Here is a 26862-nt window from a genome sequence, read left to right as displayed (position 1 = left end):
CCCCGCCCCGCCCCGCCCCGCCCCCATCCGTCCCCATTCCGTCTCGAAACTCGTTCACAAACACAAAATGGAGCTGAAGGTACCTGGCTAGGGAAACGTACGCTTGGATTCCATAATATGTCAAGACTGGACTTTACTGTTCCGCTTTTGATCCAGTAAGAACAACAAGATACATCGACGGAGAACAGGAAGTAGTGGCAATAAACATGTTGTGGAGCGTAATCGTCGCCGTTCTACTGGCAGCAGGTAAAACTTGCGCGTTTTTTCTTCTTCTCGCCCCTCGGCTGACAAACAGGTGCGGCCTTCTTCCGTGAAAATTCCGCGGGCGCTTGCTGACTGTCACGGAAACGCAGATACAGGCCCAGACTTCATGTCCATGAAATTACTTTTTTTTTTTTTTTTTTTTTTTTTTTAAGCTAACCTTTCTTATTCAGATGACTTGTTTATTTTTGCGAAATAAAAATAAGAATGGTTATAGCACTATTTATTTATTTATTTTTTTTTAAATGTCAGCACACTTTTAAACGGAGCCCTTTTTTTTAATTTTTATTTCGGAGCCCTTTTTTTTTTATTTTATTTTAACGTTATTGCGAAACGGGACCTAATTTCTGTTGAGGAAGTAAACAGCGCTGTTGTGACCGAGACCAGAATCAGAATCAGTTTTATTGACCAAGTTTGTACAAATACCAAACAAGAAATTTGACTCCGTTTTTTTTCTCTATTCAACTACTTAGGTTAAAAAACAAAAACAAAAACAAACTACAGAATAAGTAAAAAGCGAGGGTAAACAAGTAAACAATGTTCAGCCGGAAGTATAAATAAACTGAGACCGTGAATATTTAAGAAAATGTAAGCGTTTTTTGTTAAAGCAGCGAGAAAGCCTGCAAGTGTTGTTGTTGTTGTTGTTGTTGTTGTTGTTGTTTTTTTTTAAATAATTGTCTAAATCAAAACAAGCCGTCTCAGTCATGTGGTGACTTGTCGACCAGAAAAAAAAAAGTTGTTGTTTCGCCTTGCCGCTTGCCTTGCCTTGCATCTCGCTATGACGGAGATATCGAGTAAAGCCCCGCCTTGTATTCCAGAGCCCTGCAATTAACAAAAATACTCGTCTCTGAAAATTCCTCTTAATTACGTGCGTATGAACTGAAATCTGTTGCGTTTACGTTTATTACTTCAAAAAAAGATCAGTTGAACTAACTGTCCTCATCTGATGCCCGCTTTGCAAACTGTTTCTGCAGTTCTAACGTTCGACTGTTTTTTTTTTTTTTTTTTGTAAATCAGACAGATAAATTACCAAGATTTTGAGCGTTTGTTTTTCTTTCCCAAATACATCGGTCCTCATTGAGTTGTATGACCACTGGCTTTGATGCTAGCAGTTCATTTACCTCCACGTGCAGTTGTTCAATGCACAGCTGCTTGTAGGGTAGAGTTTCTACTATTGCACTAATTCAACCTGACATTGTTGACTGTTGTGTCATGGGTCAAAAAAAAAAAAAAAGCGAGTGAGTCATCGCAGCCAGTCTCACTGATACTGGCAGTGTGGAAATACTCCTGCAGTAAACCGAGCCAAGTAACTAAAGAAGTCATCCACAGATCACTGAATTTGTTTTAATCTTTAACCTCTCCACTTCTAGAGTCTACCAGGGCCATCCCTGTCCAGGTCGTCACAAAGAGGTACATCGTCATCCTCTTCCAGCCGGTCACGCTCACCTGCAACTACCAGACGACGGTCCAACAACCCCCTGTGGTCACGTGGAAGTACAAGTCCTTTTGCCGGGATCCCATCCAGGCCGCCCTGAATCCCAGCAGCGCGGACAACGTCATATCCCAGAACAACCCCAACTATGACCCCAACATTGAGTGTTCCGACAGCCAGAGGACAGTGCGCACGGTGGCCTCCAAGCAGGGCGACGCGGTCACCCTGGGTAGTGACTACCAGGGCCGCAAGATCAGCATCTTGGGCAGTGAGTAAAACATCTCATTTCCTTGAAAGCCAGAACTCAACCTTTTTAAAGTGAAGTTGACAAAAGGTTAAAGGCACAATTTGATGCAACCTGTGAAGCTAGACGGCGGTATAAGGTGGTCAATCCATCTGTTTGATGTTTATTGGAAGGATTGCAATGCAACTACGGTCATTTAATTTAATGTGGACAAAATGAGCTAGAAAGTCAAGATGGCGCTGGCCTTAACGCCAAATTCTAGACTTTAGATGAGATGTGACTAGGGACGTGCTGATTTAGCATGTTTTATTAGATCGGTGATTGGCCGGTCTGTGTTCAAAATACCAGATCTGATCTTAAAATATATCAATAACGTCATACATTGACACTGTCGTTCACAATTTAGAAATAAGAGGCGCATTTTTGCCCTCTACTACTCATCACTGCCGAGCTCTGAGCGGACGTGACGTATTGAGACCAAAGGTTTCCGCCCGGCCGTACATCTCCATTTGTAAACAAAACAGCTAATGCCGGCCATGCGACGATTCTATGAGTTGAAAGATGAATGTAGCACCGCAGCAAAATGCTAAGTCTGCAAGCTAATGGTTTCACGTGGTGGCAGCAACAGAGCTTCCTGTAACGCAACTAATTTATGTCAGCATCTGAAGAAACATGAAGCAGAACATAAGGAATACAGCGCTGCCACCAAATCAAAAGCTGGTTTGCAGCAGCAAACGCTGCTCGCTAGTTTAAGAAAAGACAAGTTAGCCGTGAGCTGCTACACTGAGCTGCTACACTGATTTAAGTTCATTTTGCTTCGGTGGTTTACTGTAACTGAAGTTACTGGTTAATTTTTTTTTCCTGAGCAAAGCATTGGCAAGCTCTGAATACACTGAATACTTACTTAATAAGTTACATTTACATAATAATTGTTTTTTATTTTGTTTATATATGTCTAGTCTTTTTTTTTTACTGAGCAGAGTGTTAAACTTTAGCTGCTACATTGTTTACAAGTTTATTTTGTATCTGTGGTGTACTGTAACGGAAGTTACTGATTCAGTGAAGCTTACATTATCTTTACAACGTCTACATTGCAATTACTGAGCAGAGTGAAGTCATCACCAAGCTCCGAATGCACTTTGAAAATGAATGTACTTACTTTATAAGCACAATTTTACATAATTATTTTTAATTCATATATGTGTTTTATATAGTATGCTCACTGTGTTCTTCAGTTTGTAAAACAAACAAAACGGTGAGGAAAAGCTGTGCATGTGTTGGTCATTGAAGCAAACAATCCAAGAAAAATGAATTCAGTTTGTAAGAAAAAAGATCGGATTGGGAAGAAAAAAAAAATCGGGATTGGCAATTATTCATCGTTAAAAAAATTGGGATCGGATCGCGACCAAAAAAAGTGTGATCGGGACATCCCTGGATGTGACCAATGACCCCACAGTGACTCCGCCCACCTCTATATACTACCTGCAATAGTTGTGGGTACATCAACTAAACCAAGCCAAATAAATGTTTTAAGACAAATGAAAGTGTTATTGTATCCTAATAATGCTGCCATAAACTCAAGCCTGTGTGTCTGTTGTTGTGCCACAGAGGCAGACCTGAATATTGCCCAGACAGCGTGGGGCGACAGCGGCGTCTATTACTGCTCAGTTGTCTCTTCGCAGGATCTCTCTGGCAACAGTGAGGCCTACACTGAGCTAATTGTTTTAGGTAAGTTGGTTTCCATGGCACTTACCTCCCCTCTTTTCTCCCCAGCACACACGCACACACACTCATACACTCGGCACAGTCACAAAAATGGGTCAGATAAAGATGAATAGGTGTGTTTAAGGACAAAGTGCCCAGAGCCTTTAGCTCCGCCCCTGAATAACTGAGGTCGGCAGTATATCAGTAGGCTGATACCACTCTAGAAAGTAATTATGACTTTATCTTTCTTTCACAGAGAGAAAGTCAAATACTACTGACCTCCTGCCTGGCATTGACTTACTGGTTATGGAAGGTACACGTACAAGTCCCTCCATGTCAAGCATGTAGCTGTGTGCGAGCTTTAGTAGCGGGGGGGCCAAGTCGATTGAAAATAGGGTGCTTTTGAGCGAGGTCGCTCAGAATGGGTGGTCTAAAATGTCAATTTTATTTTTATTGCCAGTGTCAAACATGCGGCAACTTGTCTCCTCCAGTTGACGCTAACAAAGCTCTACTGCTCGAGACGTAAACACTCACCCACCTCCACCCAACAGCTGTGTCTGTGCAGCGGAGGAACCTGCCCTGCCGGTTGGGGTGGAGGTGGGGGCATATTGTTGTGTGCAGTAACGCTCCTTCCCAACTGCGCTTCTGAACCCATTTCCACCTCAGTCGAACCACCAGCCGTTTACTTCCTGCTTATACTCGGCCCTGGGCTCATTCGTGCATTAAATGACTCATCAAAGAATCTTAATGTTGCGAATGAGTGCATGCGTCATTCATTTTTGTAAAAAAAAACATTCCTCCAAAACTGATGAAGTCTATAGTTTAGTCTGAGCCAGGGTAGTTCTAGTTTCGTTATGACAAAAAAACCAATACAAAACAAAAAAAATCCAATTCAGCTTAAAAGTTCAAATTCTATTTTCCCTTCTGAGACTCAGAGGTGCTGGGGGTGACATTTAACATAAGAAGAAAAAAGAGAAAATCACTGCACACTCCACTCTTTACATTTGCAGTGGAGTGTGCAGTGGTTTTCTCTTTTTCTCTCTTTTTTTTTTCTCTTTCTTCAAAGTACAACCTTAACTATAAATAACTACACATTCAGAAACATTGAAAAATCCCACCTAGTATTTAATAGGTTCTATGAAAACCAAGCAAGTCATCTTAAACACAATTAGGAAATGGAGTTTGTGAGTTTGTCATGTTTGGGAGCGTTTGGGAGGAAAAAACAATTGTGTCGTGCAAAAGTCCTGACAGATGTTAACTAACGGACTCGTTCCCTCTTCTCACCCCTGCAGACTGGCTCCTGGTTGTCTTGGTGGTTCTTGGCTTCCTGTTGCTGCTGCTGCTTATTGGAATCTGTTGGTGTCAGTGCTGCCCGCACACTTGTTGCTGTTACCTCAGCTGCCCCTGCTGCCCCGAACGCTGCTGCTGTCCTCGGGCACGTAAGTTGGGGAGGACAGTAGGGGAAGTGGGTGACATTTAAAAGGGGTTTGCTGCAGATGCAACCAGTCTTTTTTTTTTTTTGGTCTACTGCAGCTGCTGTGATTAGCATGGGAAAATAGACATATTGTTTGTATGTATTTAATTGTATTCAAATCTTTCAGCAACGTTTTTGTGGGTTCCGGTTGCTTTTTGATTTCCTCTTTTTTGTTCCCCCCCCCCCCCCACCCCCCCCAGTCCTGTCTGGTCATAATGACTGGCAGAAAGGTATAAATGTGTCTGAATGTCTATATAAGGGCTGACAGATAAGGGCTGAAAGGGGTAGGGCTTGTGCCCCCAGGGTGTGAATCACACATTTCTGGAGCCAGAGCTTGTTGATAGGCTATTGGCTCCCCCTGCTGGACTGAGTGGTCATCACAAAGGTGTAGCGATAAAAGCAGCAGCAGTAGCTTTACAGTTTCTGAACACAACTAGGTAGTAGTAGTGACATTTTCTTTCATTTCCTGTCCTTTTTGTGTTTGTCAGTGTACGAGGCGGGAAAAGCGGTGAAGAAAGGTATGGGGGGCCAGTACGCTGCCACCCTCTACACCCCCAGCATGTACGGCCAGCCGGCGTACACCACCTCCCTGATGAACCAGCCCACCATTCCCATGCTCCCCGTCCCCAACGGCGCTGGTGGCGTCCCACTGCACAACGGTTATGGGCGGGAGTACGACAACGGCAGCTCAGGTCGGGTTCTGACTGACCTATGCAACCAAGTTTTTAGTTTTCAGTCAGTTTTGAGTTTTTAGTCATCTGACTTGTTTGTTGTGCTTGTGCAGTGGGCCAGGGCTCCCAGGTGCCTTTGCTGCAGGACCAAGACGATCGCAGTAAGTCACTTTAAATAAATAAATAAATCATGATCTTGAGAGTAAAACATGTTGAGCACTGTGGGCTAGAAGTGTCACTCGCATTCAACTATTACACTTATAGGCTACCTAAAATAAAAAAAATGTAGTTTTCTTTATTTTTATGTTCAGTAAATAGTCAGGTCAGAATTATCATCATTCTGTCATTATTATCTTATCCTTCCTCCTTTTGGTCAATTGATTAATGACGGCCTGCTGCAATCCTTAGTGAATGACACACATAAATGATAAGTAGAAAAATGTCCAACGGAGGTCAAAGTTAATTCCTATAAAATGTTATGTTGCATTCATACGAGGCTGTGGTTGCAATCGTCTTCTGTTCTCCCCCGTCAGCTCGCAACGGCTACCGCATCCAGGTGGATCCAGATGGAAACGCCACGCGCGCCATCTACTACATGGAGCAGGAGCTCTCCAAATTTGACCCGTCCAGACCGGCAAACTACAACCGTCGTGAGTGACACACACCACTTCCTGTTGTATTCGGACACGCCCAGGCTAGACTCATGATTGCTGGGCCACAGGCCAGTTCGCCCAACAGGCAGCAGAGTAAAGAGGAGTAAAGCCAAGCCGCCGTTCCCACTGAGGCAGGACTTAAGTTTTGTTCTCGGTTTGGCTCAAAATAAAACCTTGTCGTTCATCTCCTGTGGTTTGAAGTGCAGCTACCGCCTGCTTTTCTCACAGTTCCTGCCCAGTTCACTTTTAAAGAAGTTTAGGGGTTTCCCATTACTACTGTCTGAAAACTTTCATGGTGATTTTATTTTGTTGTATCACTATGATTGTTATCATTACTTGAAATTGTATTTGGAGAAGCATAATACAAAAACAGTTTGCAGCTTTTCGTTGTCCATAATTAGTTATACATCACATCAATCCCATCTATTTATACATTGTGTTTGTATAAGATCTTTGTTTCCCTTCCAGGATTTTCTTTTGTAAATCAGAGGCTATTTCACACATTAACAATAATGAAAACTGAGCAGGGGAGCACAACAATGAACACATATGAAATCAGAATCCCCCCAAAACAGTTGCATATTTTAATGGAACAGCTACACTGAATCTATTTTTAATGTGTGTGCGTGTGGATCTCATCCAGTAACCAACAGTCCCAAAATATATGGAAATGGTTGGCTTCATTTGGCCTATTATTAATATATATATATATTTTTTTTATTTTTTATTTTAATCTCTTCCTGGACTTCGTCTGTGCCCCGGGTGAATCGGTCAGTGGACAACATGACCGAGGTGAGTTCGCTGCACGACGGCCTGGACCCCCGCGGCCGCGGGGGCCGTTCGCAGCCGCCGGCTCTGTCCACCGTCTATGACCGCGACGAGGCCATGAGCACCATCAGCAGCGTCTCGCAGCAGGCGCACAGGCGCGGCGGCAACGCTGGCAACCGCATGCGGGCGCGCTCCATGGACAACCTGGACGACATCGGACGGCGGTACGGCCGCGACGACTACCCACCGCCCCGACGCGGTGACGAGCCGCGGGGCAGGAGAGGGTGAGTGGAGGTCGGGTCGGGTCGGGTCGGGTCGGGTGGGGTGACGCTTCTGTCCTGTCGCTGTCGTTATGTGTTACCAGGGATCATTAGGGGGGCGGGCGGTTTGGAGATTGCGCTGAAGTCCCAAGGAAGAATCGTTGACGATGGTTTGGGAGGTTAATGATGTACGAAGCTCGCACACGTAGTTTCGGTCCTGGGTTTCGTTTTAACGTTGAATGTTTGCCTCTTTGAACTTTGATCTTCTGCCGTTTCCACTCTGAGGCTCCTTTGGCCTCCCTCATTTTGAACCTCCCTGCTTTTGGTCTCCGCAGCTCCGACGATGAGTGGAGCAGCAGCGCCCGCAGCGGCCACGATCGCTACCCGGACGACCGCCGGCGCCGGGACTACTCGCCCGACAGCCGGCGGGGGGGAGAAGGGGAGCGAGGGCGCTACGGTGGCCTGCAAGGGCGCCGCAGCCGCAGCCGCGATGACCTGATGGACCTGGAGAGGGACCGGCGTGGCGGCGGCGGCGGTGGTGGCGGCGGCAGGGGCGGACGGCTCGACTACGATGACAGCTTCCTGCGGGAGGCCATGGAGAGGAAGAAGCTGGGCGAGCAGCAGAGGGCGCGCAGCCGCGAGCGACTGGACAGCGAGAGCGACCGTTCGGACCGGCCGAGGGGGCCTCGCGGGCCGCCGCCGCTTCCACAGAACCCGCCCTCCGGGAACCCCGGGCGCCACGCCGACTACGCACAGCCGCCACTCCCTCCGCCTTACAGCGATGACGAAAGCATGTCGTCGTCGAAGAGGAGCAACCTACGCAAGGTAAGTCGGCCGAAGCCTGGCTGTGTTCGGGGGAACGTCCTTCCTCACGCTGTGAAACCTCCAGAAATCTGTCCAGTTGAAGAATTCTGGTTTAAAATGCCGTTAGAAAAGAAATCCCGTCAGGTTTTGCTTTTCCTTACTTGAAACCATTATCTGTTGTATTTCATCCAATGTTAAAAAGATGGTATGTGATGGAACTACAGAGCTTCCTCGCACCAACAGAGGGGGATCGTTCAGTGTGTGAATTCTCTTAAAATGTTAACGTTTTATTTGTATTTTTTTTTTCTTTTCTTCTTTTTTTCAGAACGGAGCCGTGAGTCGGGAGAGTCTGGTTGTGTAAAAACCAAAAGTGCTGTGAGCAAGATGATTTCCGCTGACTCGACTTTTGTCCTTAAGAAAAGCTCCTATTGATTTGTTGTTGCTGTTTTTTTTGTTTGTTTTTTTTTGTTTTACTGTAAATAATAATGACTTTTCCACTTTTCTTGTTTTACTTTTGTTGCATGATTTAAGAGAAAACTTTTAAGGAGCTTATTTGTGAATGTGTAGGAATACATTGTAAACAGGGACAAGGTGCTGGAGGATTGATTTGAGGTTGTATGTGCATGTTATATTCTTTGTATTGAAAACATTGTGGCTGCCACAAGTGCCTTAGAAAGTGTACAGCTTTTCCTCTTGAACGCAGCTTTCTGACTGCATTTAAGTTTTTTTTTTTTTACTTCTGTGTCTTTACTCAGAACTCGAGTCTTTATAGATTTTTAGGTTTTCTGTGTATTTTGTCCTTTCTGCCTTTTTTTTTTATAATCATTGAAATTATTTTTTTGTACAAAACTGTGTTTCTAAAGGTACTGAGTCTACCTTTGCTTTTAGTTCAGTTGGCTTGAGCTTAATGTGCGTAGACACATAGTAAACAAAATAACTGAATACGTGTGTGTATCGACATTTTCATATTGTTCCTTTTTTTTTTTTTTTTTTTTTTTACTTACTACATTTCCCATTTTTACCCTGCAACTTGTTATACAGCTGCTTACCAGTACACCCATGGAAATGCGTTGTTGTGTTGTGAGGCAAATGTTATTTTGCAATAAAAAGTCTGTTTTGGGCCGCTGGTTGCATGATTCTTGTCCACTCAGTGTAAACAGAGCTACTGATACTGAGACTCAGACTTCAGTCTGCTTCATTCATCGGTGTGTGTCACAGACAGTGTTTCTGATCTGGTGTTAATGAGGATTTGTCATATTAAATTAAGAAAGCTACTGCGAGTTTTAAGCACACGTGACGCCTGCAGCAATGCTGCCATGCTAAACTTTAAAGAATTCGTCCAAATCTCACAGAAACAACAAAACAAACATGTTCAGATGCTCATCCTGGTGTGCAGGAGGTCTCACTTCAGTGTCGGCTCCTTGCAGCCTCTCAGACTTCAGATTTTGGTCAGAGTCATGGCGGTGGGAAAAGTGATTTAGAGCGACAATTAGGGTGAAACAAACCACCACTCTTTCGGCTAACGAATGGGGGGGCGGAGAGATAAAGGGGCTGCGAGCTGCAGCCACCCACCACCTTCCGTCACTTGCCCATCCCCATCACAGGTGGTGCGTGCCAAAGATCCAATCTGCCGGGGGAGAGGCAGAGAGGAGGGAGGGAGGAAGGGAGGCAGGCTGAGGGAACGCCGGAGGAGGAGAGGAGAGGAGAGGAGAGGAGACGGCTCTCGTTGGCTGCTGGCTGCTCTGCGATCAGCTGATGTGGTAAGGAGCCGCGGTGCTCACTGATCCTGCACTCCGTTCTCACTTCTGCATTTTTGTTGTTTTATTTGGGCTCACCAAGTGTCATCGTCTTCACTTTGGAGTAGTTTACATGTTTCTTCTGCTTTACAATGCCTTGGTAGTGTTGTCGTAGATGTCACAGCCACCGGGAGCTGTTTAATCTTACTGACGTGACGCTGTGTGGGTGCTGTGAAGATGCGTTATTGGCTTACAGCTGAGAACGATGGACAAGATTGAAATGATGTGCTGTGTCTTGTGTGTATGTGTGTGTTTAAAAGATGATGTTTAAAAACTAATTTTTTAAAAAACAAATTGAAAAAAAATCATCTTGACTGTGGTTAAATGTTCCCTAGCTGCAGATTTTGTGATCTTAAGCCAAATAGCAGGGAGCTCATGTTGCTTCTGCTGCATCCACAGACTAAGAACCTGAGTCAAGGATTTGAGATACTGTGTTCTGATTATGAGATAGCAGATAGCCCACACAACGACAGTAGCAGCGGCAACAATGGGAACCAAAGCCAAGTGGACAAAAATTGGGATTAGTTGAATTAGTTGCACCTCGAGGGACAGAAAAGGTCCCGAGTGTCCAGGCACGGCAGCAGCACTTGAACATTAGCCATGAATTGGGTCAATTGTCTCTCAGTCAGATGTCCGACCGCTCAAACGTAACCTGGGAATTTGATCCAGCCTCTCCGGGACCGGGCAGCTGTGTGTGTGCTTGTGTGGCTTCTGTCAATCCGATGGATGACGGTGTGAAAATTTGGCCTCCTTTGCTTGCAAACGCTGCAACCACCAGGTTCACGCTTTTCCTTCTCACCACGACGTTTTGCAACGTCTTCCTCTTTATTTATCGCTGCGTCCCGGACAGTCGGTGGAACTGGTATCACCAGGTTTTGGATTTGGACGTGGACGGCGTCCTGGCCGTGTGAAGTGCACAGTGGCACAATGGCTCCATTCTCACTGTGTTGTTCTGTCACCAGTCTGTGTCCACTACAGTCGCAGCTCTGTCCCACCTCCACCTCCCTGTCATGTCTGTAAAAGCATTTTTACTGGCAAAGTGTAATTCCTTTTTTTTTTGTAACCATTGTGCATCCTCTGTCTGTTGTGTTAAGAGGTGGCTTCTAAAAATGACCGTAGTCGGTAGGTGGTGGCTTCGCAGAAGAATGGAAGGAAATTGCATTTTTTTTCCCGAGACGACAACGTTTAAACTGCACCAATTCTCTGTGCTGCGTGAAATGTGTCAAGTTTCACAGTTTCAAAGCCAAAAAAAGAAGATTCCACACTTCTTATGTATAAGATTGCACATTTCTTATGTGCATATGTGCGTGAAATGTGTCAAACACAGTTTCAAAGCAAAAAAAAAAAAGAGAAGAAGATTGCAAATTTTTGATCACATCTTATCTAGAGTCATGAATTCGCCCATCAGTCTTTGTCTGGTGTTAGTGTTGAGCCTTCAAGTCCTCGGCCCTGTGGCCCCTTTCGCTGGGGTCCGAGCCCACAGGCCTGCCGCAGTGAAGAAACAGGTCGGAGGAGCAACAGAAACAAAGCGGGCCGGGGCAGCGAGGAAACAAAGGGGCCGATTGTTGCGGTTAAAAGACAATTATGAGTCCGCATCGACTTCCCAGTGTTGCGTGGTGTCAGGCTCGGGCCGAGCAGCTCCGTCCCAGCAGGCCTCCGGGGGGCCACGCGGACAAAGGCCCCCTGTGTCAGGAGTCGGTGGCAGCGATAACGGCCCCCATCACCGGCCCTCTGTAATGTGTTTGCACACGAGTGACGGCGGCAGCGGCGGAGAGCGTGAGTGGCGAAGGCTGCGGCGGCCTCGTTTACTGTGAAGAGACGAAGAGACGAGAGACAGAAAAAAAAACACAGTCACCACAATCAGGAAAACCTCATGAATGCAGATGCTTTGCTGTTTTGTTCTGTAACCCTTGCCGAGACCCAAAAACTTACCACTTCCTGCGAAGAAGGTGTGTGTGTGTGTGTGTGTGTGTGTGTGTGTGTGTGTACTTAAACTGCAAAGACCCTTCGAGTCCAGCATCACCAGTCCCCCTGAGCGTAGAAGATGCATGAATGAAAAAAATAATCCAGCTCTTTTTTTTTGTTTGTCTTTTTCTCTGAAATTTATAAGATGACACTGAGTGTCAGACTGCTGTGATCGTGTGTGAAACGCTTAACGGTCACTCAGTTGTGGCCCATTAGACAAGACATCAAGACCTCCCCACCCCTCTCTGTCCTTCTCCCCCGCTTTGCCCTCCTCCTTTTCCAAACATTTGCTCCACTTCCTCCTACAGCCCCACTCCAAAAAAAATCTCACACACGCGAAAAGTGAATGCACACTTTTCTCCATCCCAGATGCCTGGTTGGATGCTCCCACTAGACAGAAAAAAAAAAGAGGCCTCGGGGCTCAAAGCCTCCCCCATATTTCTTGGGATAAGCGGTGTCAGTGGTAGTGGCGGGTGAGGTGGAGGGGGGAGAGAACAGTGTCACCCATTGTGCCCACAGCACCGCCATCACCATCACCATCACCAGCGCCGAGCTGCCAGTGTGTATGTATGAATGGCTGATGGCTCTGAAACAATGCTGCCACACTGCAAGCCTTGACCCTCCTGTACGGGAGGGGGGGGGGGTGATGCCGGAGGGGAGGAGAGAGGGGAGGGGTGGGGAGGGGAGGGAGGGGAGGAGAGGAGAGGGTGGATGGATGGATGGGGAGGGCACTTCACTCGCCACCGTTGGGTCTTGGTACCGAGAGAGTGGCCAGAGGACGGGTGGACTGGTGTGAGGCGGCCCGAGTGTCGGAAGAAAGACTGCTGGAGGGTCTGCAGGTGCACAGGTGATCTATCTATCTATCTATCTATCTATCTATCTATCTATCTATCTATCTATCTATCTATCCATCCATCCATCTAATCTATCTAATCTATCTATCTATCTATCTATCTATCTATCTATCTATCTATCTATCCATCCATCTAATCCATCTAATCTATCTATCTATCTATCTATCTATCTATCTATCCATCCATCCATCCATCCATCCATCCATCTAATCTATCTATCTATCTATCTATCTATCTATCGAGTGTTGCTTGTCGTGACTGCGGTGTGGATTTTGCTGCCTGTCGTGTAGCTGCACTTGGCTGGCCATGTGACAGCAGGTATATCAGCCTCACGGTTCCGACAGATGCCTCTCCAACGGTCCGAAGTGGGACACTGCTTTCCTTTTTGCTTTACTCGCTCTGTGAGAACTCCCAGGCTCTTCCTGCGTGAAAAAGCAGACCAATTTGAGTGGTCAAAGTGTTTGGTTCAAAGAAAAGAGAAAAAAAATCGGAGCGGCGTGGTTGATTATTTTTTCAGGTAGTTAGACATCTGACGCAGGAATTACAGCCAAACTGTGATTCCAAAGGCTTCGCGTCGTCCCTCGACGCGCGACAAAGTTCACATTTTGCCGTCAGAAACTGTGACTGTGAGGGAACGTGAGAGGCTGTTTGCTGAGAAATGGGCACCGGGCGAGCTCTCGCCTGTGAACAGGTGACGGCTCTGTTTGTCGCCCCCTTTTGTTTGGAGCGGAAGGGAGCGCGAGAGGGCCTGTGGATCGCCATCTGGCCGCACTGGGCCGGGGATCGCCACCGTGGCCATGGCTGCCAGTTAGCGACGAGGGAAATATACTATATCTACAGCGGGACTCATGACAAGGTGGATATTTCTAGATATTGATAAAAGCAGAATGGGGGGTGTAAATGTCTCGCTGGCGTGAACGTGAACTTAAACAAAACAAGGGAAATACAATGTTTTTATGTAACGCTGCTGTGCTCGAGTCTGACCTGAATTCTACATCACTGGCTGGTAGCTTTTCGGAATAGAAGATCTCGGATTCAGGTTCACACAGAAAGAGGCAGGACTGGTTTAATTATCTGAGATTACATCAAAGTCCAATCTCAATCATTTCTGCTTTTTTTTTTTTGGTTGCCACGGACAGACTGTGTGACTGGGTACTGGCATGTCTCTGTGTTTATGTTTGAATCTGGCCTGAGTTTGTGCGTGTGTGTGTGTGTGTGTGTGTGTGTGTGTGTGTGTGGGCAGGGGGAGGCGGATGGTGGCGGCGGTGATGTTTTAAAACCATCTGCTCCTCTGAGTATTTCAGCCGCGGCCTCTTGTGCTCTGACCAACGCGAGCGTCACACAGGCAAACAGCAAAGCACAAGCTGTGAGCCGGCCTGTTCCCGAGAGACAGAGAGAAAAGCAAAGTGGCACAATGGACACTGTTCAGCGTACAAGGTTGCCATTCTTTTTTTTCTTTTTTTTTCCCTTCCTCTTCTTCTTATGACCCGTCCGGGCTCCTGCACGCGGACTGCACATGCCGCTCACAATGAAAATGTTCTTCTTGGCCAAGGCGCCCGTTTGTGCTGCTGCTGCTGCAAAAAAACAATATTGTAAAAATGAGTCATCAAAGGCGTCATGACCTGATTTCGAGGATATGATTGCTCCTATAGTGCGTAGTATGGTATGAAACTTTGCCCACAAGTTTATTTATATGTATATATGTATATATGTATATATGTATATATATGTGTGTGTGTATATGTGTGTATATATATGTATATATTTATGTATATATATATATATATATATATATATATATATATATATATATATATATATATATACATATATATATATATACATACATATATATATATATATATATATATATATATATATATATATATATATATATATATATACACACTCACACGCACACACAGTGTGTATGAATAGCATTTTTGCATTTCATCAAGAGTTTAACTACTCTCTGTAGCCATGGGCGGGGGATGGGGTGTGTGTGTGTGGGGGGTACATGGCATCCTGCGTATCCCCCCTCCCTCTCTACGCCCCTGCAGACAGGAGAGGGATTCCCGGGAGGTTGCCCTGCGGCTGATGCCACCACTTGGCCGCTGGCCCGACCGCTTTAGCACACGGTGACTCATCCGACGTGTAACAATGAGCGTAACAAAACGTAACGTAACGCGCCCCTCCCCCTCCCCGCACGCCACCCCCTCCACAAGACACAAGATGCTTTCAGTCGGGCTGATGTATAAACCGCCGCTTGTTGGTGCCTTCGGCTTTGTCGCCCACAAACATTCCGCAGGATCTCAAAAATTGAAAAAAAAAGAAAAAGAAAAAACGATGATCAAGACCCCCAATGACCCCTGACCATCATTCATACTTCATATTCTAAACTCTCTCTCTGTGGCTCTAATTTTATTCACACAACCCCTTTTGTAGGCTGGCAGTCAGACTCCAGACTTATATTATAAATGTGACATTTAACATAACCGCACACATCTTCCCCCCACTCTCTCCTTGTGTTGGAGCCTCACACAAGGGAGACACGGGGTCGCTGCTGGCTTCCACTGTGGCTCGCGCACGTCAGCGCCGCCTTGAAAGGGTTCGGCTTCAACGTCCACCGACTCTGGAGCTCCGGGCCTCGGAGAGATGGCCTGCAGACAGGGGGGAGGGCATCATGCTGGAAACAGAGGAGAGAGGAATTCCAAGTGGGCCCGACATCAGCTGCAGAAAATGCCTGAATGCATATTCAGAGCTGCCCACGACACTCGTAAACCATAACAAGCACTGGTACAGGCTCCCACTTATCGCCCATTTTTGTCTCCGTCTCACGTCACTCCTTAGAATCCAACGTCAGCTCGGCTCGAGGGAACAGACGACCACCTCAGGGAGAAGATAAACTGAGGGAAAAACAAGGAGAAGAAGAAGAAGAAGAAGAAGAAGAAGAAGGAGAAGACGTGTGAGAGGAGAGCAGGAGCAGGAGACTGGTGCCGAGGCTGGTATGAGGCAAGTGTGCGTGTGTGGGTGTGCTTTACGTTGTGCACATGTATGAGCAGCGTGTGCCGTGCAAGCTCTTTGTCAATGAGCCCATTGTTGCTGCTGCTGCTGCTGCTGCTGCTGCCGCTGCTCTCCGGGTCGCCGATGGTGTCAGCGGTGCTGCCGCCCGGCTGCTCTGCTCCTGCCGACACCCCTGCGAGGCGCCAGCGCACCGCTCCCTCTGGCCTTTTGTTGGGGCGAAGCTTGACGCAATATGGGAGCGCGTTAGAGGACTGTCACGGCAAACAGCGACAGTGTCACATTGTCACTTTGATGCGTTTATTCTCGAAACGTTTGGTGCCAGCCGCACGCTTTTCATGCCACCCCCGCGCAATGATTGACACGAGCAAATTTGTCACACAAAGACTTGGACCGCGATCGCACAATAGAAGGTCGTTCTTCCAGCCCTCCTCTGCATGTGCAGGAGTGGGGGGAAAATGCGTCTTGTAAGTGTAGATCTTACTGACGAGCTGTGGCTTTATCTCTCTGGACTGGGATGGTGCGCAACAGAAACTTATAAATGAGGAGGAGAGGTTGATTTTTTAGCAGACTTTGACCCAAACCATATTGTGGCGATGGAATGATATGCAACTACAACACCAAGCACCAAGTTATTTTTCAGATTTGGAATAAGAACACAGACGTTTGCACTTTAAAGTTACTGAACCTGAAAGAACAAGTGCAAAGGTTGCTGTGATCACAACAGAGAAAGGCGCTGTGTGTGGTTAACAGGTGGAGAGCAAGGCCAAAAAAAGAAAGGGGAAGAAAAAAAGCCCGGCACTGCGTTGTGTTGCTGTGGAAACCTCTGTCATATTTAAGTAACACAATTCATCTGTCGTTTACAGTAACCTAGGTTTGTCATATGACTAATATTTCATGAATCATGCAATATGATTCCGCCTACCCATATCACAGCAGAGCAGGAAGAGAAAACATACAATGTGACATGTTGGTTATGGGCTGCATTTTAAAGGGCATGTAAGAGTAATGGGTAAAGTTTTTTTTTTCTAGAACTAGACAGTGTCTGATAATGAGGCCACACAAGCTGAATATTCAAATCTCCCCGAGACCCTGACGATGGAGACCAAGACCGCACGAGTGCTACGGCCGAGACGAGACCAAGGCCACATTAAAGATTTCTCGACGTGACCACGACAATCAAACTTTGGTAGACTTGAAAGATACAATCAGAATCAGAGACGCAGCAACGACCAGCTGAGGTGCAAAGTCTGACGTCCAAGCGCTGGGGCCGCCGCTGAGGAGCCACTGGCCCAAATCATCACCCATCGTCTTTGCGCTTTCCTATTTCCAGAGCGGCAGGCAGCTGCGCGGCATCAAGTTGCAGTCAGACCCAGTAATAGACCGGCTGCTGAACCAAGACAGACCTGCCTGTCGGAAATGAGTCTCTTTCACTGACTGTATATGTGGGGTCATGGTTATGTTGCCCGCCGGTTTGCCACGAAAGATCCATTTCGGAAGCGCCATGGTTTGTTTCACGATCGGCGCCATCTTGAGTTTCCGGGTTTTTTTTAAACTGGAAGATTCCATATTTGGATGTGTGGGCGGAACCGGACGTGAGCAGTGATTGGAGCGTGAGTGTAGCGTGTCCCAGCTCCCGCCCACTCGCTGGTAAGTCGACTACACAACAACTTTATGACCATTTTAATTTGAAATTAGACCAAAATTGACATGATTAGTGATACATTTTTACTGGTGATTTAAATTTTTTTTTAACCAGTTTGTAAGGATATACTGATTACTTTCCGTGATGGCAGTACGTCATTTTTAGTGTTTTTGCAGCCATTTTTGGTGGACCCTTCTGGCCAAACGATAGAATGCAGGTTTTCGGCACTTCCGCAATGGTCTCCTTTTAGAAACCGGAAGCTGTGCACTCAGTGATTTATGCAGGTTTATGTCTTGGAAACCAGTTGTGTTACAAGTGTTGGAAACAAGTGTTATTACAAAAGCAAATAGGTTAAACCAGAGTTAATAAAAAAAAAATCAGGAGTAACTGACATGGGGAAAAAACCTTCACAGAGAAGCAGCCACTGAGGACAATTCATCACTGAGTTTCTAGAAGACAGTTGCTGACTGCATGAAGGAGCAATAAACAACCACCACTTTTTTGACTTGCTGCTCCCTATGCAATTTGTATTTATTTGAAGCGCATCAACGTGGCTAATATTGGCCACGGGTTCTCTGGGGGATGTTGTGACGTGTTAATCACCCAGCTCTAGAATGCAATCCACTCGCAGGGCCACCATCTGCACACTCCGGCTGCTGCAGCGTGGCGCTAAATCCTCTCCTCCTCCCGCCCCAGCGCTGCGGTGTGAAGTAGAAGCCGCCTTTGATTGAATGTAAAACTCTTCAATGTGTCGCTTGAAAAGCTGAGCGTGGTTAAATGATTATGTTTTTTTTCCGTCATCCTTCCTGTTTGTGGGCTCATGCTGGCGTTTCTTTAGAATCAGCTTAAAGTTGTTTACCAAAAATAGAGGGGAAGAAAGAGAAAAGAAAACCCACAATTTTCGTATGAAGTGAGCAGCACTGCCTGCCTTTCATGGGACTTACATGAGTTTGTCATTGTTCTCTGGTTGTGTCAGCACTTCACGGATGACATGATGCTCGGACATAGGACTTCATGACGTGCATTCATCGCACGCTCACAACAGTGAATAGTGTTATTCACCAGCGGCGACCGTGTCGAGTGTAGAAGGCGGGCCTCCGGAAATACTGCGTCTCTGTTTGAGCGAGTGATGTCATTGGCTGATGGTACTAATGATGCTTCTCCCCTCCCGTTACAGAGAAGGAGGGTGCCAAGCAGTCTGGGTGTGACAGCGCCCTCTAGCAGAGCAGGATTTCAGCTGTATCCAAACATCAGCATTTAAGGTGAAGCTGCCGTCACAAGTAACATATATCAGATATATGTATATATTCATATATATACATATATATGTGTATACATGTGTGTGTGTGTGTGTGTGTGTGTGTGTGTGTGGGGAATGGAATGAGCCTTCATTGTCACATGATGCACCGAAATACACATATGGATATGGATATGTGTGTGTGTAGATGATAATATAATAGATATATTATATTATATCTATTATATGATGCTATATGATGCAGACCAAATTCTTCATTGATCATTGGAAAACAGCATATTTAGCCCTTTGTTTTCAATCCTCTTGCTAAAAGCTGGTGTTTAGCGACTTGCTAAAGGCAAATACTTTTCTGGCATCTGTGACGGTTGTCACATCAAGCAAATACAGTACCTTCAAACTTTTTTTCTGATCAGGGTCCCTTCAAGCCATCGTCCTCATCTTTGCAACACTGAAAATGCAAGTCAAGCAAAGATGAGTTGAGTCTGACTGTGGTTCAGTCGACTCGTCATACGTTAGACTCCAGGAGCTGTCAATTCTCAGGAACATGTTGTTTGTGTGTTTCAGTGAGCCTGAGTCACACTGTGGCTGGGCTTGCTGGTGATGTATGTGCTATAACTGACAGGATGTTTTGTGTTCCAGACGTCTATGATTCAACCCTAGGCCGAGACCATGTGGTGCTTGGAGCTGCTCTTACCTCTGCTGTTGATCGTTAATGGTAAAGAACAGAAAAAAAAAAAAACCCAGACATGTTTAGTTTGACACTTAGATTTCTAATGTTCTCCTGTGATGATTCCCACTAAGATGCCAGTTGCCAGTGGAACGTTTGGGTACCTCGGGACATCTCGGCCATGACCAACTCCTGCGTGGTCATCCCGTGCACGTTCATGTACCCGTCGGGGATCCGGCCGTACCGCGGCGTCCACGGCATCTGGTACTTTGGCCAGCCGTACCCTCAGCTCTTCCCACCCGTCGTCTTCAAGACGCGCACGGACGTGGTGCACGAGAGCTACAAGGGCCGCACCAAGCTGCTGGGCGACCTGCACCAGAGGAACTGCACCCTTCTCATTAGTAATGTTGGCACCGAGCATTCGGGCAGATACTACTTCCGCGCCGACCTGGGCGGAGCCAACATGTACACGTTCCCCGACTTCTCCGAGCTCAAAGTTCTGGGTGAGTCAGCAAAAGTGATGTGAAGAATTTGTTTTGGTCCTTGAAGTCTTTCGGGGACAGCTAGAAAGGCAATCGCACTAGGTCGCCATCAGCTGGAGGTGTGGAAATTAGAATTTCTTTCCCTTTTAAATTGAATGTTTCACTGTAAGCATGACAGTTTATGGCAGGCGTCCACACACACACACACACACACACACACACACACACACACACACACACACACACACATATATATATTTTATTCATAGAATCGTGAGTTACTGAAAATTAAAAACACTGACGTCTATACTGTGTATTTTCATATATATATTTTTTAATATTAAATTAATAATTTGTAGAGAAATTCTTCATGCTATATGATGCAGATTAATTTTGGCAGTTTATTTGCTTATATTCCTCGAACATCATTGTGGTTGATAAGATTTTTTTTTTCAAGATTTTTTTCTCCTCGTTATGTAAGCATAACAAAAGTTTGAGGGGTCACTTGGCTTTCACACAGAAAGAAAAATAGAGAAAATAGAAATATACATGTAATAGAAATAGCACACATGAATAAGTAAAAAATAATATATAGAATATAAAAGATATACAGCACTTCTATATTTACAGAGATGAATTGAAGTAATGATACAATGTAATTCTGACATAATGGTCCTTGAATCTTCCCTCCCATCGAAAATCCACATGCAGCTGATGCCTTTTGCATTTCCGTCCAAACAGATCAGCCAAACATCGACATCCCCGAGGAGATTGTTAGTGACGAGGACCTGGAGCTGACGTGCTACGCTCCAGACAACTGCCCGGACATGACCCCGGAAATCCAGTGGATGTACACGGACTTCCTGCCCGACCCCGTGTTCAGCAACGACTACGTGGAGGACAGCAACACGGCGGTTCTTTCCAGCACGCTCACCTTCACGCCCAGGCCCATGCACAACGGCCAGCTGCTGGGCTGCCGGGTGTACTACCCCAACACCACCCTGGTCTACGAGCGGCTCGTCACCCTCGACATCAAGTGTGCGTTTCTGCAAAAACCAAAAGCAAAAAGTGTTGAGTTGTGTGAAGCACGGCGTTGCCTATAAAGTGTGCGTTCCTTTTAGATGCGCCACGCGCTGTGTGGGTCAACGTGTCGTCGGAGGTGATGGAGGGCAGCTCAGTGACGCTGCACTGCGAGGTGGAAAGCAACCCGCCGTCCAAGATCACCTGGATGTTCGGCGAGCAGGAGCTGTCGCAGGACACGGCCGCCAACCTGTCGCTGTCCCTGGACGACGTGTCGCCGGCGCAGGAGGGCATCTACACCTGCGTGGGCGACAACGGCTACGGCATCATGAACACCTCCCTCTTCCTGGCTGTCAAGTGTGAGTCTCCGAGCTCCCGCACGGAGATGTGTGATGCTCACGGGATCAGACCAGCTGTCAGACCCAATAAGGGTTGTTAGTTGCCGATGAAATCATTATTGAGAGACGTAAGAGAGGAGATGTAAGAAAATTGACAGTGAGGGTACTTCAGGTCCTCAAATAGTCTTAGATCATTGCAGTATCAAAGATAATGTTCACGTAGACTTGCAATCTGACTAGATTAAGTTTCCTTGTGTTGGTAAACTTTATAGTCAACTAGAAACACATTAATGTAATATCCCTCATATGGTTCAGAAAGTGCACAATCAGTCAAGAACAAGCACAGAAACTTTCCTAAACACTCACAGAAACAACCCAAATTACCTCTGTAGCAGTTAATGCACAAGCGTTGCTTTTTGCATTTTTTTTTGTTCGTTGGTGAGGCCAAACACTGAGCAGTCACAAAACTCACAGTGCTTGTGTGTTGAGTTTGGCATAGAATGAAGTTGCGGTTATTTTTTTAAATGAAATTGGTACCTGGGACTTTTATGTTTTGGCTGCAGATCCTCCTCGTGAGCCCTTGGTCAATGACTCCATGACCGTTCTGGAGGGAACTACGCTGGCCCTGCACTGCAGCACTCAGGGAAGCCCTGCCCCAACCCTCACCTGGCTGAAAGACGGGGAGCTGGTGGGCACCATCACTGCCGACGAGCTCTCGGTGCTGGAGATCAGCGAGATCACGCCCCAGGGGGACGGCCAGTACCGCTGCCTGGCCGAGAACGAGCACGGACGAGCCAGCAGTTCCTTCAACATCACCGTGGAGTGTGAGTGCCTCTCCGTCCCGGTCCGTTCCGGTCTAACGCCTGGAGAACCTCTCAACTCTTCTCATCCTCCGCCAACACAGATGCTCCCGTCTTCCTGGACGAGTCCAAGTGCACGGTGGTGAGGGAGGGCGTCCAGTGCGTCTGCATGGCCTCCGGGAACCCCGAGCCCGTCGTCGAGTTCTACCTGCCGGACCTCAACGTCACCATCAACGAGACGGACGGCCGCTTCAACTTCTACACGCACACGGACGGACACACCACCACGGGGATGATCAAGCTGCGGGAGAAGGGCGAGCGGGTGGACAACGGCCCGGCTGTCAACGTGCACTGCACCATCTTCAACACGTACGGGCGGGAGAGCGCGCAGCTGGAGCTGCAGCAGGAGAGTAAGTCAGAGAAGTAGCAGTAGGAGCAGCGTTCTCCTGTTTGGTTCTTCAAAAACTAGAGTGTGAATTCCTTAAAGGAAGCTGTTAAGGAATTCAAACTTCATTGCGTGTCACAACAAACACCTACAGTTGACATTCGAATGGATGACTGTTGGTGGAGTTAAGTGGGTGGGGCTACAGAAGTCTTTATTTTTTGTTTAAGTGTTACATCAACAACAACTTTTTTAGAAGAGTATAATATTTAATCTTGATCCCCAAAAGCAACTTAATTGCTCAATTCAACCAAGATCTGGGCTAAAACAAATTATGATGTAAGAGATGCGGTTACCAGATTTTTACTAGAAATATTTGGATTGTTGAACCTGGCGTCCAATCACTGCGTCTGTGCTGCTTGTTGATAGGATTATGTGCTCCTGGTTATCTGCCTGTGTCTCAAACAAACTGTTTGCTCGGGATCATGGCGGATTGCTCCCGCACGCAGTGACGTTGCGACACAAGTGGATTTCTCAGTCTTAAAGGGGCCCACGACCAGTGTCGTTTCGATGTGAGGTGTAGCCGCTTCACACACCAAAACAAACCGGCTCCCTGCAGGTCATCATCAGCCTGAGGAAACAAACTCTTGCTGCAGCGCCCTCATTTGTTTTAAACTTTTTTCCCCCTTTGCTTTCCAGAGAAGTACATGATGGCGGTCATCGTGGGCACCATCGGAGGGGTGGCTGTTATCGCCTTCATCATCGCAGCAGTGCGATACGTTGGCCACAACAACAAGAAGTGAGTACGAAAGGGTAACGCTGGCGGAGGCAACCAACCACGAGGCACAGCTACGATTTACTACCGAGCAATTTCTGAAAATCCGAGGAAACACTTAAGCCTTGTCATCCATTCTAAAACAGACATGCACAGACATGCACACGCACGCACACATGCACGCACACATGCACGCACGCACACAAACACACACACACTCACACACACAGTACATGGATGAGTGAATGTGGGATTGATGCGGGATCGAGAGTCATGTCCAAGGAATTTGAATAGACAATGTTTTCTCGACGTAGAAAACTGGACTAACTTTATATTTTGACCCTGACCCTGCTCTCATATCCTTGACCTGCTGTGCTAAATTAAAAAAAAAACAAAAAAACCCAGGTAGCTCCTTCTTTAACCAAGGTGCCTAATTTTAGCCCCAAGGTTTATTTGGGCCCCTCTCCCCCACCACCCCTATCTAAATTCCTCAACGCTTTCCCAGGCAAATGGCTCCTCCAGTGGGTTGAGCTCAGCCACTAAACCCATCAAATAACCACATCACTCAACAACAGCCGCCGTCCTTCTGGCCCCTCCGGCGGCGACCTCGCGAGGCCTCGTTTTAAAATGGATGGCCAGGCTTGGCGTGTCGTCCTGCTTTAAAGCCACCGGTTGCGAGTCTGATTGTGTGACTCCGTCCTCCAGAGAGAATGGCAACCCTAGGCAGGACGTGGTCCTGGAGAACCCAGCGTTGTACTACAGCGCAGTCAAGAAGGACAAACATAATCTGAGGAAGAAAGTGGTGAGACATCAACGCTTGTGATTGTAATGGTGGATGGATGACCGTGCTCAGGTTAAACGGGGGTCACGGTCATGTGTAATGCAGCCACATGTGCGTTCATTAACTGCCTTTGGTGTGTGCGTGTGTCTGAAATGAGGTCAATAAGAGGCAAATCTGTCCCGCTAGCAGGCCAAAGTTGCAAATAACCATGACCTTGTCCACACACTGTTGTCTCCTGCTTTCATGGCTTCTCTGCGTTTCTTTTCTTGTCTGTTTCTTCTCTCCCCTAACTGTTGCACAGCTTAAGACTGAGCTGTTGGGCTCAAAGTTTAACTCCATTCTAGAGGAGACCACGGTAAGGTTCCCAAACAAATACCTGTTGAGAAAAAAAACAAATAAATCCAAAATTATATATACTATATGTATGTACGTATATATGTATATTCATATACACACATATATGTGTATATACATGTGTGTGTGTGTATATATATATACATATACAGTATATATATTTATAAGTATAGATATGAATATGTATGCACACACATATATACTGGGTATACATATATATGTATGTATACACACATATATAGATTTACATATATATATATATGTATATATGAAATAAAAAAGCCTCAGTGACAGATGCATCTCCTCGCAGCAAAGCAGCTTCTGTGTCCCCTAAACTGCCCCCTGCATCGCTGCCTCATCACTGCCTCATCGCTGGCTCACCGCTAACACAACAGTGGCAAACTAACGAGGAAACGTCTTCCCTGTGATTCGCCCCCTCTGCCGCTTCACCGCCACAGCCGCTAGCCATCTGCGATGGCGCCGCTCTCCGCGTCACTTTGCGCCCGACCGGCTGCGGCGGCGCCACTGACACCTCCCTCTGTCTCCCGCAGGGAGAAGACGGGGATTATCAGGCTGTGGGCCCTGTGGCGGGAATGGAGAGGCGAGAGCTGAACTACGCCGCCCTGGAGTTCATCAGGGGCAGGCCCAGGGAGGGCCCCTCGGGGAGGGAGGATGATGGCGCCAACTACTCGGAAATCAAAGCCAAATGAATCGCGCTCCTTCCCTGATCCTTCGGCTTTTGCCAGACGCAGTGGCATCACATCACCTGACCTGCAAAAATGAACAACAACAACCTAACAACCAGCGTTCCCTGCAAAAAAGAAACTGGATTTCACCACTCCACTTGACACTGGACCCCCTCTGCATTTCTCAGATTGGTCACATGTAACACAGCATCCACCGGCCCACTTTCTTCCCAGGCTGTCATTTTTGAAAAAAAAAAATCTTTTTTTTTTCCTTTTTAAACTGTCAGTGCCACCCACTGGACAATGTGGATGGGATTTTCCCACAGTTTATTCTCACCTCACTTGTAGCTCACACGCTCTAACAGCAGTCATGTGTTGTTGTTCTGTTTTGTTTGTTTTGATCTTTTTTTCCCCATTGTCGACGATGTTACCTTGTCCAATGTCATTGCTTCACATCTTTGTTGTGTAACCTTGTGTCACTGTGTCTGTTGCCAGCCGGAGCATCAGGGCAGGGGGGCGTCAACTTTCTGTTTCCTGTTCATTGGTGTGTCTCTCTGCCCCGCCCCCTCTCGCTCTCCACCCGCCCCTTCCCATCCTCTTTGGTTCACCCATCCGAGGCGGGGCGGAGATGGAAACGGAGCTGTGTTTCGTGCGCTGCTCTGTTTTCATTCTCCTATTAAAATTGAAAATGTAGTCGCGTTAGTATTGAAGAAGAACCTGAGAATTTTTTTTTAATTGTCCCGTGTGGAGCGATGTCACGGCATTATGATTGCGTGTCAAGGCGAGTCCCGCCTTCTCCTGGGTCGCCTGGCAGACGCAACGTATTTGCAATTGAGCGGCCAAAGTGTTTTATCTCTTGTAGACAATGTGTGTGTGTGTGTGTGTGTGTGTGTGTGTTTGTGCGTGCATGCGTGCGTGCGTGTGTGTTTGTGTGTGTTTGTGAGTTTGAATCGCTAAAGGCTGAGAGGTCAGACAACACTGATGATCACTGGGGCTCACCGTCGGGAAGCATCCCTTCGTTCTCAGCGGGAGACGATGATGCTTATTTTCTCCGCTGAGTTGCATCAAAAAAAGAAAGGATAAAAAAAGAAAAGTGATGCTGACTTGCCAGTTGGTTGTGCTGTTTAAAGATATTTGATGGAGCTGTGGTGTAATATCAAAGCACATTAATAGTCTAACTTTATAATGATGTTGTTGGTAATAAATATTAATAGAAATGTTTATTGACGGTGAAAGAGATGGAAGTACAGTGACTTTCCCTGCATGACTGCAAGCGCATACATATATATATATATGTATATATATATATATATATATATATATATATGTATATATATATATATATATATATATATATATATATATAAATATAAATATATATATATACATATATATATATATATATATATATACATATACATACATATATGTATATATACATATATGTATATATATACATATATACATATATATATATATATATATATATATTTATATATATATATATATATATATATATATATATATATATATATATATATATATATATATATTATATACATATATAGTGTTGACTTCTAGATATGAGCCTGTGTCCTCACATATTTATTTATTTATTTATGTATTTGACAGAAGGTCGTCTTAATATCAGTTCAGGGGCAATTTAGTCAAGCCAATACCAAATCATAAATGTTCAGATGCAGGTAGAAAAGTCACAAAAGCAGCAGAGCTCTCTGGAAACTTTTTGGAACTCATTTTGTCCGCTGC

The 26862-nt window shown here is 46.1% G+C and overlaps 2 protein-coding genes across 9 annotated transcripts; both read left to right on the top strand.

Annotated features, from left to right (window-relative positions):
- The first annotated feature begins 40 nt into the window (after positions 1 to 40).
- lsr (lipolysis stimulated lipoprotein receptor) lies at positions 41 to 9394 on the top strand. 2 transcript variants are annotated; one of them, XM_076043287.1, is made up of 11 exons: positions 41 to 246; positions 1632 to 1961; positions 3546 to 3665; positions 3898 to 3954; positions 4934 to 5080; positions 5604 to 5807; positions 5900 to 5947; positions 6320 to 6436; positions 7215 to 7491; positions 7803 to 8292; positions 8597 to 9394. In XM_076043287.1, exons 1-11 carry the CDS (start codon positions 207 to 209, stop codon positions 8630 to 8632), a joined length of 1866 nt encoding a protein of 621 aa, XP_075899402.1. In that variant the 5' UTR covers positions 41 to 206; the 3' UTR covers positions 8633 to 9394. The 2 variants fall into 2 exon arrangements, with proteins under 2 accessions (XP_075899402.1, XP_075899403.1); XM_076043288.1 differs by lacking the exon at positions 3898 to 3954 and having other exon boundaries at positions 42 to 246.
- Positions 9395 to 9971: 577 nt separating this feature from the next.
- Positions 9972 to 25483, top strand: mag (myelin associated glycoprotein). 7 transcript variants are annotated; one of them, XM_076043238.1, is made up of 13 exons: positions 9972 to 10031; positions 15737 to 15898; positions 18730 to 18814; positions 19450 to 19525; positions 19612 to 19980; positions 20701 to 20997; positions 21081 to 21338; positions 21881 to 22141; positions 22222 to 22527; positions 23199 to 23298; positions 23980 to 24076; positions 24357 to 24410; positions 24961 to 25483. In XM_076043238.1, the coding sequence occupies exons 4-13, from the start codon at positions 19480 to 19482 to the stop codon at positions 25117 to 25119; spliced, it is 1947 nt and encodes a 648-aa protein (XP_075899353.1). In that variant the 5' UTR covers positions 9972 to 10031; positions 15737 to 15898; positions 18730 to 18814; positions 19450 to 19479; the 3' UTR covers positions 25120 to 25483. The 7 variants fall into 7 exon arrangements, with proteins under 7 accessions (XP_075899353.1, XP_075899354.1, XP_075899352.1 ...); XM_076043239.1 differs by lacking the exon at positions 9972 to 10031 and adding an exon at positions 12781 to 12879 and having other exon boundaries at positions 15737 to 15891; XM_076043237.1 differs by lacking the exon at positions 9972 to 10031 and adding an exon at positions 12781 to 12879.
- The last annotated feature ends 1379 nt before the right edge of the window (positions 25484 to 26862 follow it).

Source organism: Nelusetta ayraudi, unplaced genomic scaffold, assembly GCF_046127955.1.
Source record: "Nelusetta ayraudi isolate G7.1 ecotype Tasmania unplaced genomic scaffold, CSIRO-AGI_Nayr_v1 ptg000074l, whole genome shotgun sequence".
Classification (NCBI taxonomy): domain Eukaryota; kingdom Metazoa; phylum Chordata; class Actinopteri; order Tetraodontiformes; family Monacanthidae; genus Nelusetta; species Nelusetta ayraudi.
Note: the sequence above shows the minus strand (reverse complement) of the source record. Positions and strands in the feature narration are given on the sequence as shown.

What these genes read in the sequence shown, in the direction of transcription:
- mag (XM_076043238.1), top strand. Translation starts at nt 19,480, where the DNA reads ATGTGGTGCTTGGAGCTGCTCTTACCTCTGCTGTTGATCGTTAATG. An exon ending in CGTCACCCTCGACATCAAGT is followed by an intron (nt 20,998 to 21,080) that starts GTGCGTTTCTGC and finishes CGTTCCTTTTAG; the next exon opens with ATGCGCCACGCGCTGTGTGG. An exon ending in CCATTCTAGAGGAGACCACG is followed by an intron (nt 24,411 to 24,960) that starts GTAAGGTTCCCA and finishes TGTCTCCCGCAG; the next exon opens with GGAGAAGACGGGGATTATCA.
- lsr (XM_076043287.1), top strand. Translation starts at nt 207, where the DNA reads ATGTTGTGGAGCGTAATCGTCGCCGTTCTACTGGCAGCAG. An exon ending in CACTGAGCTAATTGTTTTAG is followed by an intron (nt 3,666 to 3,897) that starts GTAAGTTGGTTT and finishes TTTCTTTCACAG; the next exon opens with AGAGAAAGTCAAATACTACT. An exon ending in GAGCCGCGGGGCAGGAGAGG is followed by an intron (nt 7,492 to 7,802) that starts GTGAGTGGAGGT and finishes TGGTCTCCGCAG; the next exon opens with CTCCGACGATGAGTGGAGCA.